Source organism: Salmo salar, chromosome 04, assembly GCF_965601325.2.
Source record: "Salmo salar chromosome 04, fSalSal1, whole genome shotgun sequence".
Classification (NCBI taxonomy): domain Eukaryota; kingdom Metazoa; phylum Chordata; class Actinopteri; order Salmoniformes; family Salmonidae; genus Salmo; species Salmo salar.
The window spans coordinates 18,890,701-18,904,066 of NC_138294.1; the positions used below are offsets into that span (position 1 = coordinate 18,890,701).

A 13,366-nucleotide genomic window follows, 5' to 3' on the forward strand; every position below is an offset into this window, starting at 1 on the left:
CACGCACGCACACATGTGAGATAGAGAGTGAGATAGAGCTTACCTTTTTATTTAGACAAATTGCCCTAGACCAGACCCTTCTTATCATTTGAGATTACTTATCACAATCTGATTTGCACAATATAATGATGGAACTGTCTGGTAGCTATGAGTTTGAGTCAGGTGTTATTGTACTCTGAGGGTAATTATAACATGCTAATACACCTCTGATCCAGCCAGACACCTGGATAAAAAATTCAAATGTGCAGAAATATCAAAGTTATTATAGAGGGCGCTGAGACAGACAGATCCACTCCTTGTCTTAAAAGGCCTCTGCACAGATCTCAGCATGTTCCTTTGACAATGGAAGTCAAACTAACAGGAGCAGTGATTTTCTCTCTCCTTACTCTCCAGGTATTCTCTGCAGGTAAGTACATTTTTTATTTTTTCAAATCTTCTAATTTCTGGGGATTTAAATATCCAACATCAAATATGAGCGATCTTCTCTTCAAAATGCTATGATGACGTTAGTGTCATATATTTTTAGAGGAAATGGAGTGAAAATATATATGTTTTAAATGTTACAGAGTCTTTGCCATTTGAAATGATAGTGATGATCAGGACATTCAGGGGCGATTTCAGATTAAGCCTAGCCCTGGACTAAAAAGCACTTTCTATGGAGATTTTCCATTTAGAAGTATTTTTAGTCCAGAACTAAAATTAATCTGTGTTAGCATCACTTTCACAATGTATTGAATGTCATCCAGAGAGGAACGACGAGGCTCCCACTTCCTGGCCCGATTAAGGGGCAATTCCCACGGGAGACTACCTGGAGAAGGGGAGAGGAGAGGTGCACAGATTTGACAGACAATGTGAGTCAAAAAAATCAATACATTCAGACTAGCCTGGAATCCAAACTGAATATTGATCAGTATAACTATTGTTTCAGTGACATGGTGTGATATTCAGCTTGGATCCCAGGCTAAAGACTACTGAGTAAACATGATTGATCTCTTATGTCGATCTTCGGTGGCATTTATATAATTTATATAATTGACAACAAAAACAACTTTCTCACTTATGTTACCACCAGCAGCCCACACCTGGACAATAACAAAAACAAGGGAAAGGCCAACATCAGGTTCCAGTTGTCCCATACCTACCCATCAGGCCTGGTGCCCCCAACATAAATGGCTCCCTCCTGCACCACCAATGTTCTTTGTCCCTCAGAGAGCTGCTGCACGCCATCCCCACCCCATGAGCTGGTTTCCCAGAGGTTATGGAAGTGTGCCCAACTACCTCATGCCCCCCTCTGTATTCTCAGCCTATGTCCAGGCTTTGCATGGAGGTTCATCTGAAGAGAATTCTCTGAGTGACTGAAGTATTGGGTTCCTGAGACCATTTATAAATAGAACGGTGTCCGTTCTATAGATTCTATTTCTATGGCTGAGAGTTTCTGGTGCTAAGTCTCCATTACTCTCCCAGACAAGAGATCGGTAGAGGATGATATGATCAGTGCCATTGTGTGCTGAATCTGCTATGTGGAAGTGTTGATAAGCATCATGTTTTTATTTTTTAATCACTCACAGCATCATGCGTATATGCTTACATGACAAAAATAAACCATTTCCTTTTCATAAACAGTCTTTAAGTTGTTTTGGACTGCAGTGCTCAACCATTTAATTACACTAAATGAATATGTTTAACATGTTACCTTCAGAATCACGATGCTTGCACAATACAAATTACACCCTGCATTGCAAAGAAAGCCAGTTTGGACAACTGCAACTTTTAATCAAGCCAGAACGAACAATGATTCATGGATTCATTATCGGAGAGTATCATGCCTGTGTCACAAATACGCAGACCTGTGTGGTCAACCTCGCCTGCCTTTGAGATCAACACAAGACAGTTACCACGGGAGCTGGAACGAGGTGGTGTTCATTATGCACCAAACTGAAGGAGACAAAAAAGGGACTGAAACAGGGACTGCCAATAAGAAACGTTCCTTTCATTAGAAATCAGAAGTGTGGTTAAGGTTAGGTTTGAAATAACATTTTAAGAAGAGAAATTGTAGAAACAGGCGGGGTTTAGCAAGAATTATGACTGTGCTAACTACACTGAACAGAAATATAAACACAACATGCAACAATTTCAAAGTTACAGTTCATATAAGGAAATCAGTAAGTTCAAACAAATGAATTGGGCCTAATCAATGGATTTCACAACTGGGCAGGGGCGCAGCCATGGGAGGGCATAGGCCCAGCCACTGGGGAGCCAGGTGGAGAAGCCGGATGTGGAGGTTCTGGGCTGGCGTGGATACACGTGGTCTGTGGTTGTGAGACCGGTTGGACATACTGCCAAATTCTCTAAAACGTTGGGAGGTGGCTTATGGTAAAGAAATTAACATTCAATTATCTGGCAACAGCTCTGGTGGACATTCCTGCAGTCAGAATGCCAATTGTACAGTCCCTCAAAACTTGAGACATCTGTGGCATTATGTTGAGTAAAAAAACTGCACAATTTAGTGGCATTTTATTGTCCCCAGCAAAAGGTGCACCTGTGTAATGACCAAGCTGTTTAATCAGCTTCTTGATATGCCACACCTGTCAGGTAGATGGAGAAATGCTCACTAACAGGAATGTAAAGACATTTGTGTACAACATTTGTGAGAAATCAGCTTTTTGTGCACATGGAGCATTTCTGGGATCTTTTATTTCAGCTCATGAAACATGGGACCAACACTTTACATGTTGAGTTTATATTTTTGTTCTTTATAGTTGAGACCCACGTTACTTCTGGCTTTGTTAATAATCTCAAGTAGGATCCAACATCTAGGGGCATTTCCAACTTTGTCTTTTACGACATTTGGTTGACTGCTGTGCCCCTTAAAACATGACAACCGTGATGACTGGTGCAGATATCAGTAGTTTATTGTATGTTAAGTCCAAACACACTCAAAATGGAAAACTAAAACAAATTTGCTCCATCTGCAACACATTTTTTTGTTTCTACTAGCAAACAAGTAGAAGGTAAACACAGTAAATTAAGATGGCAACCAACTGACTGCTTAGCGCACCACACTTGCTAAAGCCAGGAAGGAAATCCTATTCCACTGAAAAGAGGACTGGAATGATATACATTTAAATCCACTCTACAGCATTTTTCAACAGTGGAAAAAGTTTACAGCCTTTGCTTTAGGGGGTCCTTTGAAACTTGGGGGTAGAGATGGGGGTTTTCACTGAAATTTCAGAGCAGAAAAAATAAAAGTACAAATCTGCTCCCAATAAACATTTTAACACCACTGAGTTTTAAAGCACTGACTTCAGAAAACTAGCCAGAAAGCATGATGGCATTCAACTCGACTGACTCTCCTCGCCCTTGTTGCCCATTGCAAAAGTAAAATCGTAGTAAGTGCCCTTTTCTTAGCCATAATATGAAACTCACATTATGAGTATATAGGCAACTGTGAAACTTGTCCATATGTGGAAACATGGGGAGGGGTGTAGCTCTGCAGTGACCAACAATGGGTTCCTGGAGAAAGGGGCTCAATTTCAAAATGGCCTCTTCCCATAACACACACACACACACACACACACACACACACACACACACACACACACACACACACACACACACACACACACACACACACACACACACACACACACACACACACACACACACACACACACACACACACACACACACACACACACACACACACACACACACACGTCGCTCCAATCCAACCAAAAGGTACATGCATTTCAGCAACCACCAGTGTGACTGGCTTTTTAAGCCGGCCCATGCCACGAGAAAATTTATTATGAGAACTATGTCAAAAAGGGGGTAGGATGTGGAAAGTGTTTTTACTGTGACAGATTGTCCCAGAAATTTTCAGAAATAGCGCAACACCACCTGACAAGGAAGACCTCAGTACGACATTTTGGAAAAGGCGCTACATCAGATTTAACTTTCCGTTTCAGTGCAAGAAGACCAGTATAAGAAAAAAAGAAGTGCAAAATATTTGTCATTTCTCCTCCCCGATTCTATCCCAGGTTGAAACCGAGGTCTTCCCTTTCACACAGTCACAAAAAGAAAACGTCCCATTTCACTGGCAGAGTACTAGTATAGAAATCTTATTTTGACTTGCCTTAGAGGGAAAAAAATTATAGAAAAATCGGTACACAGCACATTGAATATTATCAGCATTTAAAAAAAATATGAACGCATAAATGGATTAAAAAAAGTGAGTGTCATCCCAGATCAAGTTTGCACTAAGGCTAAACCACACCTAAGACGACCATTTTACAAAAATTGCTGCCAACGAAAAATGTTTGTTGTTGATGAAACAGTCGGATGCCCTTGGATCCAGGGCTTATTCCGTGTGCCACCGTTCGAGACAAAGACCACGCTGCTCCGACTGACCGTACCGATTCAGAACCGTCTAGCCCACGTCTGAGCCGTGCAATACAACGTTTTCCTTTAAGAGGGCATTTCATTTTCACTGTCCGTTACAGTTACTAAGCAAACCACTCATCAATACTGCAGATCCAAACTCTTCAACTGATCCCATTTGCTTGACTAACCAAGAATCACACACACACACACCATGACTAGTATGTTCCAATGAGTCCTTTCTTTAACATAATAACACATCTCTGGGACATTTAACATTAAAACTTCAGGCACCCGTTGTCTCTCTAGTCTCTTCAAAACCCAAGAGCAGATACTATAAACAAATGCACAACTTGCAGCACATCATCTTAGGTAGTTGAACAGTACTTATGGGAGAGTGAAATGAGCACCAGAAAAACGTTATAATCCTGTGAAGAACACGGCAAAATCTCCTGGCCTCGGTAGGTAGAGTAGATCAATTGGAGCTGGGAGCAACACCGGACACCCTGACCTCAACTCACTAGTAAGACTGGAAAGATGAAATAGAAGGCACCATCATGCTTTTATAGTCAAGTTGAAAAAAAAAAAAAATTAAATCATACAGTGAACTATGATTTTTGCTGTACATTTATTATGTTCCTCCGTACACTTGACGGGGAATGGAGGGAGAAGAGGGGGGGCCCAGTTTCACAGTTCTGGCAAGTGTAGGGAAGGGAAGAAAAATGCATGAAAAACAAAAAAAAAACTATCAACAAAGAATAGGGAGCGAGTCTCCACAAACATTATCACCACCACTCTCCTATTGGTCAGCTTGGTTTGTGTCTGTGGACCATCCTTTTATTTCCCCGTTCGGTGCAGTCCAGGAACTTCGAGCTTTTTATTAAATTCATTTAGGAAAATAATCATTCTGTAGATTGGTTTGTTGTGCCTTGTTGTATTCCAGCAGTAATTGAAGCATAGTTATGGGTTCGCAGATGAAAGATGTGAGAGAAAAGTATATTGGTCACAGTAAACAGGCCTGAAGTGGAGGCCTGCCTTGTCACGTCGTTTAGCTTTGAGACAACAGTAGATGTCTCAACCAGCTGTGTTCCCAGGATGTCAATGTAACATGACAAAAGTACCCATTAGTGCATATTGATGAGTGCATTATGCAATTTGTTTTAAGCAGTGTTCTTTGAAAAGGAAAAAACTAAATGCAAGCCCCCCCATAGCAGGAAATTCACCTCATGCTTTCCCAACAGTAACGGGCAGAGAACTCCCACATATAAAATGTGCATTAAGAGGGGTTTCGTGACGTAGTGCCCGGTAAGTTGAGGCATAATAATCTCTATTCCAAATGATGGGCTGTATTATCGTAGGTAAAAGTCTATCAGTCCCTCCTCCTATAACGTTGCAGATTACTCCTGGTTGCTTTTCCTCAAATTTACAAATTAATGTTTGTGAATTCTTGACAACACTGGAAAAGGACGCTCAGCTCACAGCTAAGTAAAGCGAAAATGCAAATTTTACGTTTGCTCATTTTTGTCTGTCACATCAAAGAAGAAATAGTTGACAGGCTGTGTCACATTCCAAAGCCAAAAATACTTTTTTACCGAAACGAAAAACAAACAAAAGTATATATGTTTATACATGTAGATTTTTTTTCGTTAACGAGAACGGTAGAAGATGAAGAACGTGGTACTACTTCCGAACTGCAGGTGGCACTATCAGCGGCGCTGGGTGGTGAAGCGGCCCTCGGCGGTTCCTCCTGCTCCTCTTCCAGAGCCTAGGCCGGGCTTGGGCGCACCCATGCCGCCCCTGGGTGGGGGGCCCCTGCTGTCACGCATCATCCCGTTGCCGGCCACCATGCCTCCTCGCGGGCCACCGGGCCCCCTGTCGCCGCGTCTCCCCATGTCTCTGCGGTCATCTCCTCCGCCACGGACCTCCCGCTCACGTACCGCCCTGGTCTTCTTCTCCTCTACGTTCAGACGCACCTCACCGCGGAACATGATGGGCTACAGGACAGAGGAGACCGTTAATACAGGACTGGCAGGTGATAGGGGACCTTAAGAAAATACCCTTTTCACAATCCTTCTCATTCACTGGTTTGCACACCATAAAACCCTATTGTTGCATCTTAGGTTGTATCGATTGTGTTTGTGGTTTTCCTGCATAGGAAAGTCTTGGGCAGGCCTCCTAAGTGTTTTCGGGCCACCTATGTCCAAACAGCCAAAACAAGAGCCCCCAATATTTTTTTTTTATTATGATCCTTGAGAACCAACAATCACCAAAAATAAGAGTCAGGGAGAATCAAATACCAAAATTGATACATTCAGGAGTATTTTTGTCAGAGCATGGGAACCCCATTGATTTTGTTAGAACGTTTGAGACTCAGATAGCATAAGCCAAGCTGAATGTTGCCTCTGCGGACAACGGGAGGGCCTCAAACTTCGAGTCAGCACCCCCCCCCAGCACCATTTTGATCCAGTAAAACCTTGAATACTCAGTCTCCTATAGCTGAGATTCAAACTAAGGGAAAACGGGCTACAGATTTGGGGATTAGGATACTGTGCAGAAAACCCATGGGTAGTGATTTACAACACCAAGCCGTGTGCCACCAAAACACCAGTGTGAATGAGGGGGATAATGATGAAGTTAGTACTTGCCCCCCCTACCTTCGCCCCCAGGATTCTCTGGACAGGGTCAGAGTCGTCGAAGACCACAAATCCAAAGTTGGGCAGCTTTCCTCCGACTCCCTTGGTGTTGATCCTCAGCTCCACTACATTGCCAAAAGCTGAAGGAAGACATTTTAGTTTTCAATTCCAAATCCCGAAAATCATACATTGTCCTCCTGCTACGTCATCTGGAGTTTAACTCGTTAGTCACACCTTACCAAAAGGATAGAAGATGTAAACTGTTCCAAATGCACAAAATTCTATTGATACTTTGAACAACAAGAAAATGGCATGGCTAAATAACCATTCATGTGTACGAGTGCTTACTCATGAAGAAGTCCTTGAGCTCTGCCTCGTCAATGTCATGAGGGAGGTTGCCCACAAAGAGCTGGTGGCTGTCTGGGTACCGGATGATCCTTCTGCTGTCCATCTCACCAGGGTCCGCCTCGCCCCGACCTGCAGTCAGGAGAAGTCATTAGCTACCATCTGCACCGTCACTCTGTACCAACACTGAAGAGAGCCCATTTAGTACAAAGTCACAGCTTTATTACCTTTGTTGACAAAACTGAAGTGGGGTTTCCCAGTTTGTGATTCTGAAGGTGCAACACCATCTAAGTGACAGAGACGTGCACACATTGACCCAGGTGTAAATAATAAAGACTAGAACAGAAGTGTGAGCACCCGTAACGTTGGTGACATGTTGAGAACTAAGCAGACCTAAAACCAAGAGCATATTGCGCGTGTAGACAGTGCGTCTATTGAAAAACACACTGCCATTAGGTCCCACTGGTCTTACCAGGTCTGGATGCTCGCTGTACGAAGGCTGGTCTGTCGCGGGGGCGCTGGTCCCGAGGTCCCCGGAGAGGGGCCGTCTGGCTCTCAGGTTTGTTCTCCGCTCTGGGCTGTAAAGGAACGCGACACACAGAGGAGATGAGACCTACTTGACCACAGACAACACTCAGCCCAGACACACACAAGACACGGGGGGGAGCGGTTACCTGTGAGCTTGGTGCTTTAACAACATGGGGGGGGATTCCAGAGGAGGGTCCTGTACCGCTAGGAGGCAGGTTTTTACTGGTCACCGAGGCCCAGGAGAAGGTCTGCCAGGAATTCAGTCAGAATTCAACCGTGCCAATCAGTAGAACACAGTACAATATACTTTCCTTGTACAATTTTTGAAAGGCAGATATCTTGACAGTAATCAGTGCAATAGTGCTAATGGCACCCTATTCCTTCTATAGTGAACTTTTGTCCAGCGAGAATAGCAGTGGGATTTCAGATGCAACCTGCATGTTATAATGGTCATAGCACCGTTGTACCAGGAGAGTGGACCAACCTTGGGGGCCTCCTGGGTGCTGGGTGGGGACTCTACGGGGACCGGGGAGGGGGCCTTCTCCTCCAGCTCCTCCATCACCTTCTCCTCCACGTCGGGCTTCAGCTCCTCTACCTCGGGCTCCGGTTCAGGCTCGGGCTCAGGCTCTGGAGCCGGCTCCTCCATGGGCTCCTCAACACCATTGCTAAATGAAGCAGAAATCAGTCAAGTTTTCTACAGCTGTTGACCTAGATGTACCTTATTATAAACTCAGATACAAGCTCAATATGATTGGATTCGGTCACATTTCTTCTTGACACAAATATGATGCAACTGTACACTCACTGGCCAGTTAATTTGGTACCCCACCCCGTTCATGAAAATGGACCGCTCCTACAGACAGTGAGTCATGTGGCCTGCTAGATAAAGCAGGCAGACAGGCATCCAGTTACTGTTCGATTGAATGGGCAAAACGAGTGACTTAAGACTGCTCGTGGTATGATCATTGATGCCAGGCGCGCCGGATCCAGTATCTCAGAAATGGCCGTCCTCCTGGGATTTTACCACACGACAATGTCTAGAGTAAACCAAGAATGGTGCGACAAAAAGAAAGAAAAATAAACATCCAGTCAGCGGCAGTCCTGTGGGCAAAAACAGCGAGTTGATGAGAGAGGTAGAATGAGAGTGGAAAGAATCGTGCACGCTAACAGGCGGGCCACAACTAGATTAATAACGGCACAGTACAACAGTGGTGTGCAGAACGGCATCTCGTTGATCCTTGTCACAGACGGGCTATTGCAGCAGACGACCACACCGGGTTCTACACCTATCAGGTAAAACAAAATGCAGCTCGTGGGCACATGGTCACCAAGTTTGGACAATCAAGGAGTGGAAAAACAGCACCTGGAGCATGACATCGAGTTCAATTTACTTGAGTGGCCTGCGCAGTCCCCAGACCTCAACCCAATAGACCAATTGGAATGGGCTAGACGGCAGTACATTCATGCTGCGAACAATCCACAGCAACTGTGTGATGCCATCGCCATCAGCATGGACCAACATCCCTGTGGAACGTTTCCGATAGCTTGTTGAATGCCCCGAACAATTCCGGCTGTTCTGGAGGCAAAGAGCAGGGCCGACCCAGTACTAGATGGGTGTACCAAATAAACTGTCCGGTGAGTGTACATACCAACTGTATGCCATGTTTCCTTATTGTTTTTTAATGCAGTGCACTACCTGTACGTAAACTCAATTTCTCTAAAACAGATCATTAAGTACATCTAGTCACCATTAATCTAAACATCATTGTCAAACTGGCATGGTGGTCTCCATGGCATAGACTTACATGACAGGGTGAGGCTCGTAGTAAGTAGTGCTGTTAGGACTGTCCTGGAGTGGCTCTGGGGATGGCTGTCTCTCCTCCTGCTCCTCCTCAACCTCCTCTTCAGATTCTGAGGTATCATCGATTAACAAAACAAAGTTCACAGACCATAAACAACTTGACAACCAAATTCAACATTGAAGAGAATTTAACTGGACAAAGTGCAAAGTTTCTTACCCTCATCAAGTTCAGCCTCAGAGTCACCGAAAACCTCATCCTCATAGCGGAAGATGTCGTTGTGTACGTAGAATTTGTTTGCCACGGAACCCTGTGGAAATAGCCAGACAAGCTATTATTATTTGTGCTGCAATAGCTGAAGAAAATGTGCTTTTCCTCATAGTTGAGGTGCTTCATAATCAAAAAAAAAAAAGTTAAGAGTTGTTTTCAGTGGGCATAAAATGTTTTGAAACAGAGTGAACTGGGGAGGTACTTCCTGAACATTGAGCCCTACTGAACACAACGCAGGTAGTCGCTCCACTTCAATTCATTCTACTATTTTGTGACTGCTGAACACAATCCAAAATTCCGAGTGAGTGACAATTAAAATATGACAACTAGCCAATGCTTAGTAAAGTGTGTGCAGTGAGCCCCGCCCTTTAGCCTACCGTACTACGCACCTCTGGAGCGAGCACAAAGGTCTGCATGAACTTCCTCATTGGCTGGCCGTTGTTGGAGAGCTCACCCAGCACTTGGACCACAACGCCGTCAGTCAGCGTGGCATGGGCGTCCACGTGTCTGATCTTCGTGTGGCATTCTTGGAACTGCAGGGACAGGACCTTCTTGTGGATTTCCTGGGTAAGGTGAAGGAAGTACAGTTAGAAGTAAATCACAAGGCCAGGAGTGGTTTATAATAGAATCAAATTCCCTGAATTATTACATCACAGCACTTGGAAGGTTATTAAAAATATATTTTAAAATCTAAATTGTTTGAGATTTGCATGAAAAGCATCCCGAGTGAAGACTCTTGACTGTGCTATGTTTTTCAAAACAGGTAGTTGTCATCTGGATCTTTGATTTAGGTTATTGACACTTACCGCTTGGCCATACACCGCTTCTGCAAGCTTCCCGTTGGAGTCGAGTCCGCCATGAACATAGGAGGAGTTCCTTCCATAGAACCTGTCATGACAAAGCAGAGACATTTAAAGTCCTGCTGGCACAAGTCTACATAAAGCAATGGAAAGTTATCACATACTGTGGGCTATTCAATCTAGACAAATCGGTCAGTACCTGTGCAGGAAATCGGGTGCTTTGTTTAAGAGTGTGTAATATTGCCTCACAAACTCCCGCCCTACAAGCAGGGGACTTGGCTTCTCCATCACCATTTCTTTGGTAATCAATATCAAGTGCTGAAACAGAACGTTAACAAAACATATTTTAATCTTGAAATTAAGTAATACTTTGAAGTAACCTAAGAACATGCAGGTCAGCATTGCAGAAGGAAAATAAAGCCATGACAACTCATTCATATTGGACATAATTGAGGCAACATGTACAATATCAACCCTTAATATCAGAATGAAACCAATGGAAAACTGAGCAACTTATGAATCGTTCATGGAAGTTATTTGCATGCAAATTTCAGCTAATAGAAAATTGTGTACAGAAACTGGTTATTAAGACGTTGCTTTCTAGTTTTGAAATTAGTTGAGAATATGAAGACAAAGTCAATGCGTTCAACTCCACGACAATGCACCAAGTTGTTCGTGTTCACATTTTAAACTGATACATATTTATCGTTGCTAGTTGGCTAGCTAACTACCTACTTTGTTAGCACCCACTAGCGTGCAACTGCGCCATCATGTTTATCCACCCGGACACAAGAGGGGTACAAAGCATAGGTCGACTTCAACGAGACGTTCTCAGAAGAGTTGAGAGATTGTCTGAACATATGTTACTAATCAAATGAACAAATTAGGGTAATGTTAAATTAATTTGTTTGATAGTAGCCAGGCCTATTGTGACAACTGCGGAAGGCCTCCCACGACCTGGTACAGCCTCTGTCGTAGCTGGATGTCTATTTTTGTGTGGCATCGTCGAATCATTTCCCTGGCCTTGATACCAGACATAACAAATGTTGCTAGAAATAGTAGACCAACTCCATATGCTTTGAAAGAGGCCTCGTTTTATTTGGAAGTGTATTTAGCAAACTAGTAAGGGCAGCATACTTGTAAGGTAAACGAGGATTAGCTAGTTAACGCTGGCTTCCTACAACTAGGTTGGGAAAGTAGCTAGTTTGCTAGGCCAAATTGGGAAAACTCGCTAGCTAGCTCAAAGTTATCAATGCACGCAGTGTTAACCAAATAACATTACCCCCAATATTCGAATGTAATTTCAGTATACATTTTCATAAACAATAAGCACAGTTAAGCCCGTACCGGTTGCTAATTAAATTATAGTGAAACTGGTACATTAGCTAACGTTAGGCAGCTAATGGCGCTAAGCTAGATTTGTGGCGTCGTTGCTTTTTCTCAAGCTACCTTGTCTGACAACTTTGTTTACCCCTATCAGTTTTCCTTCGTGTATTAATATGCATCAACACTTTAATGATGCAAAGTCATGTGGCTCAATTTCATGAATAAGAAACGTTGAACAGCTAGCAACAATCACTTTGTAACTAGACAATACACATTGGTCTATTCTGACCGGCTAACACGCTCGTGCAAGTGCCTAAATCCTGGCACCGGCAGGCAGGGTTTTCTTGAACAGAACTGGTTAGCAAGCAATAGTGTCGACACCAGTGCTCGTGTTAGCATTGCACATAATACAAAGGCCGACTGGCTAGGTATTTTGAGCTATAGCTAGTTAATAAATGAGAAAAAATAAAATTGAACACGGTAAAATTCGGGGTTTAGCATCACATGATACCATGACTGTTTTTCCCTTTAACTCAAATTGTCGACATGGAATTAATTGAAGACACATACTGTACAGTGAGCCAACAAAGACCTTCACTAACTCAAACGTTAACTTTTTCCCGAGAACAACTACAGTAGCTAGCCATTAATAAAATGTTAGTCAGATTAACGGTAGACAGTTTAGCTATTAATTTTTTTTTTTATTAAAAGGTAACTTACCTTTTGAAATACCTATCTAATTGAACACAGTGATTAAATAACTATGACTATAAACGATTCTGGTCGTCAAAGACTATACTCTGAAATATGAAGAATATTTCAGGTGTAATTTATAATATTTCTCACCCTCTACTGACAGACTTAATGATCTCTGCTGTATCAGAGATTGGAATTTAAAGCGATAGACTTCAAATTTATTGTCTAACCCCTGCAATCTAGGGCAGGAACCCCCGTGACAGTGGAGTAGCCAATGATATTTTTACACTGGACAACATTAATTGTGACGTAATTTGGTGTATTTTCCCGCCTGCCTTCCTGCCTAAAAATCCAGACGTTATGACGTCACAACGGGTTTATTTTGTCATAATATAATATTCTTTATCAGCGAACATTTAAAAAGAGATTCACTGTGACTTAAAACATATTTATAAAGAAAATCATGTTCATATAGTATGTTCTATACACTACAAAATTGAGCACTCTTTAATGCATGAGGCAAAGATATGTTTTATTCCTGACAGACAGCAGATAACTTGAAGGCTACAATTAATACTTTTGAATACAA

At 42.9% G+C, this 13,366-nt stretch overlaps 1 protein-coding gene across 5 annotated transcripts; it reads right to left on the reverse strand.

The window, feature by feature from the left end:
- Nucleotides 1–5,941: 5,941 nt before the first annotated feature.
- Nucleotides 5,942–13,021, reverse strand: LOC106602326 (ras GTPase-activating protein-binding protein 2). Of its 5 annotated transcripts, none has more exons than XM_014194895.3 (13): nt 12,802–13,021; nt 10,955–11,073; nt 10,762–10,843; nt 10,345–10,518; nt 9,905–9,995; nt 9,692–9,797; nt 8,371–8,551; nt 8,033–8,134; nt 7,831–7,936; nt 7,586–7,645; nt 7,362–7,490; nt 7,035–7,153; nt 5,942–6,374 (listed from the first exon to the last, which is right to left on the reverse strand). In XM_014194895.3, exons 2-13 carry the CDS (start codon nt 11,047–11,049, stop codon nt 6,087–6,089), a joined length of 1,533 nt encoding a protein of 510 aa, XP_014050370.1. In that variant the 5' UTR covers nt 11,050–11,073; nt 12,802–13,021; the 3' UTR covers nt 5,942–6,086. The 5 variants fall into 5 exon arrangements, with proteins under 5 accessions (XP_014050370.1, XP_014050366.1, XP_014050364.1 ...); XM_014194891.3 differs by having other exon boundaries at nt 7,026–7,153; XM_014194889.3 differs by having other exon boundaries at nt 10,333–10,518.
- Nucleotides 13,022–13,366: the final 345 nt, after the last annotated feature.

Bases quoted from the DNA above. Each gene is read 5' to 3' on its own strand.
- LOC106602326 (XM_014194887.3), bottom strand. From the start codon at position 11,049: ATGGTGATGGAGAAGCCAAGTCCCCTGCTTGTAGGGCGGGAGTTTGTG. The intron at 10,519-10,761 runs GTAAGTGTCAAT...CACCTTACCCAG, and splicing joins AAGCGGTGTATGGCCAAGCG to GAAATCCACAAGAAGGTCCT. The intron at 7,646-7,830 runs GTAAGACCAGTG...TCTGTCACTTAG, and splicing joins ACAGCGAGCATCCAGACCTG to ATGGTGTTGCACCTTCAGAA.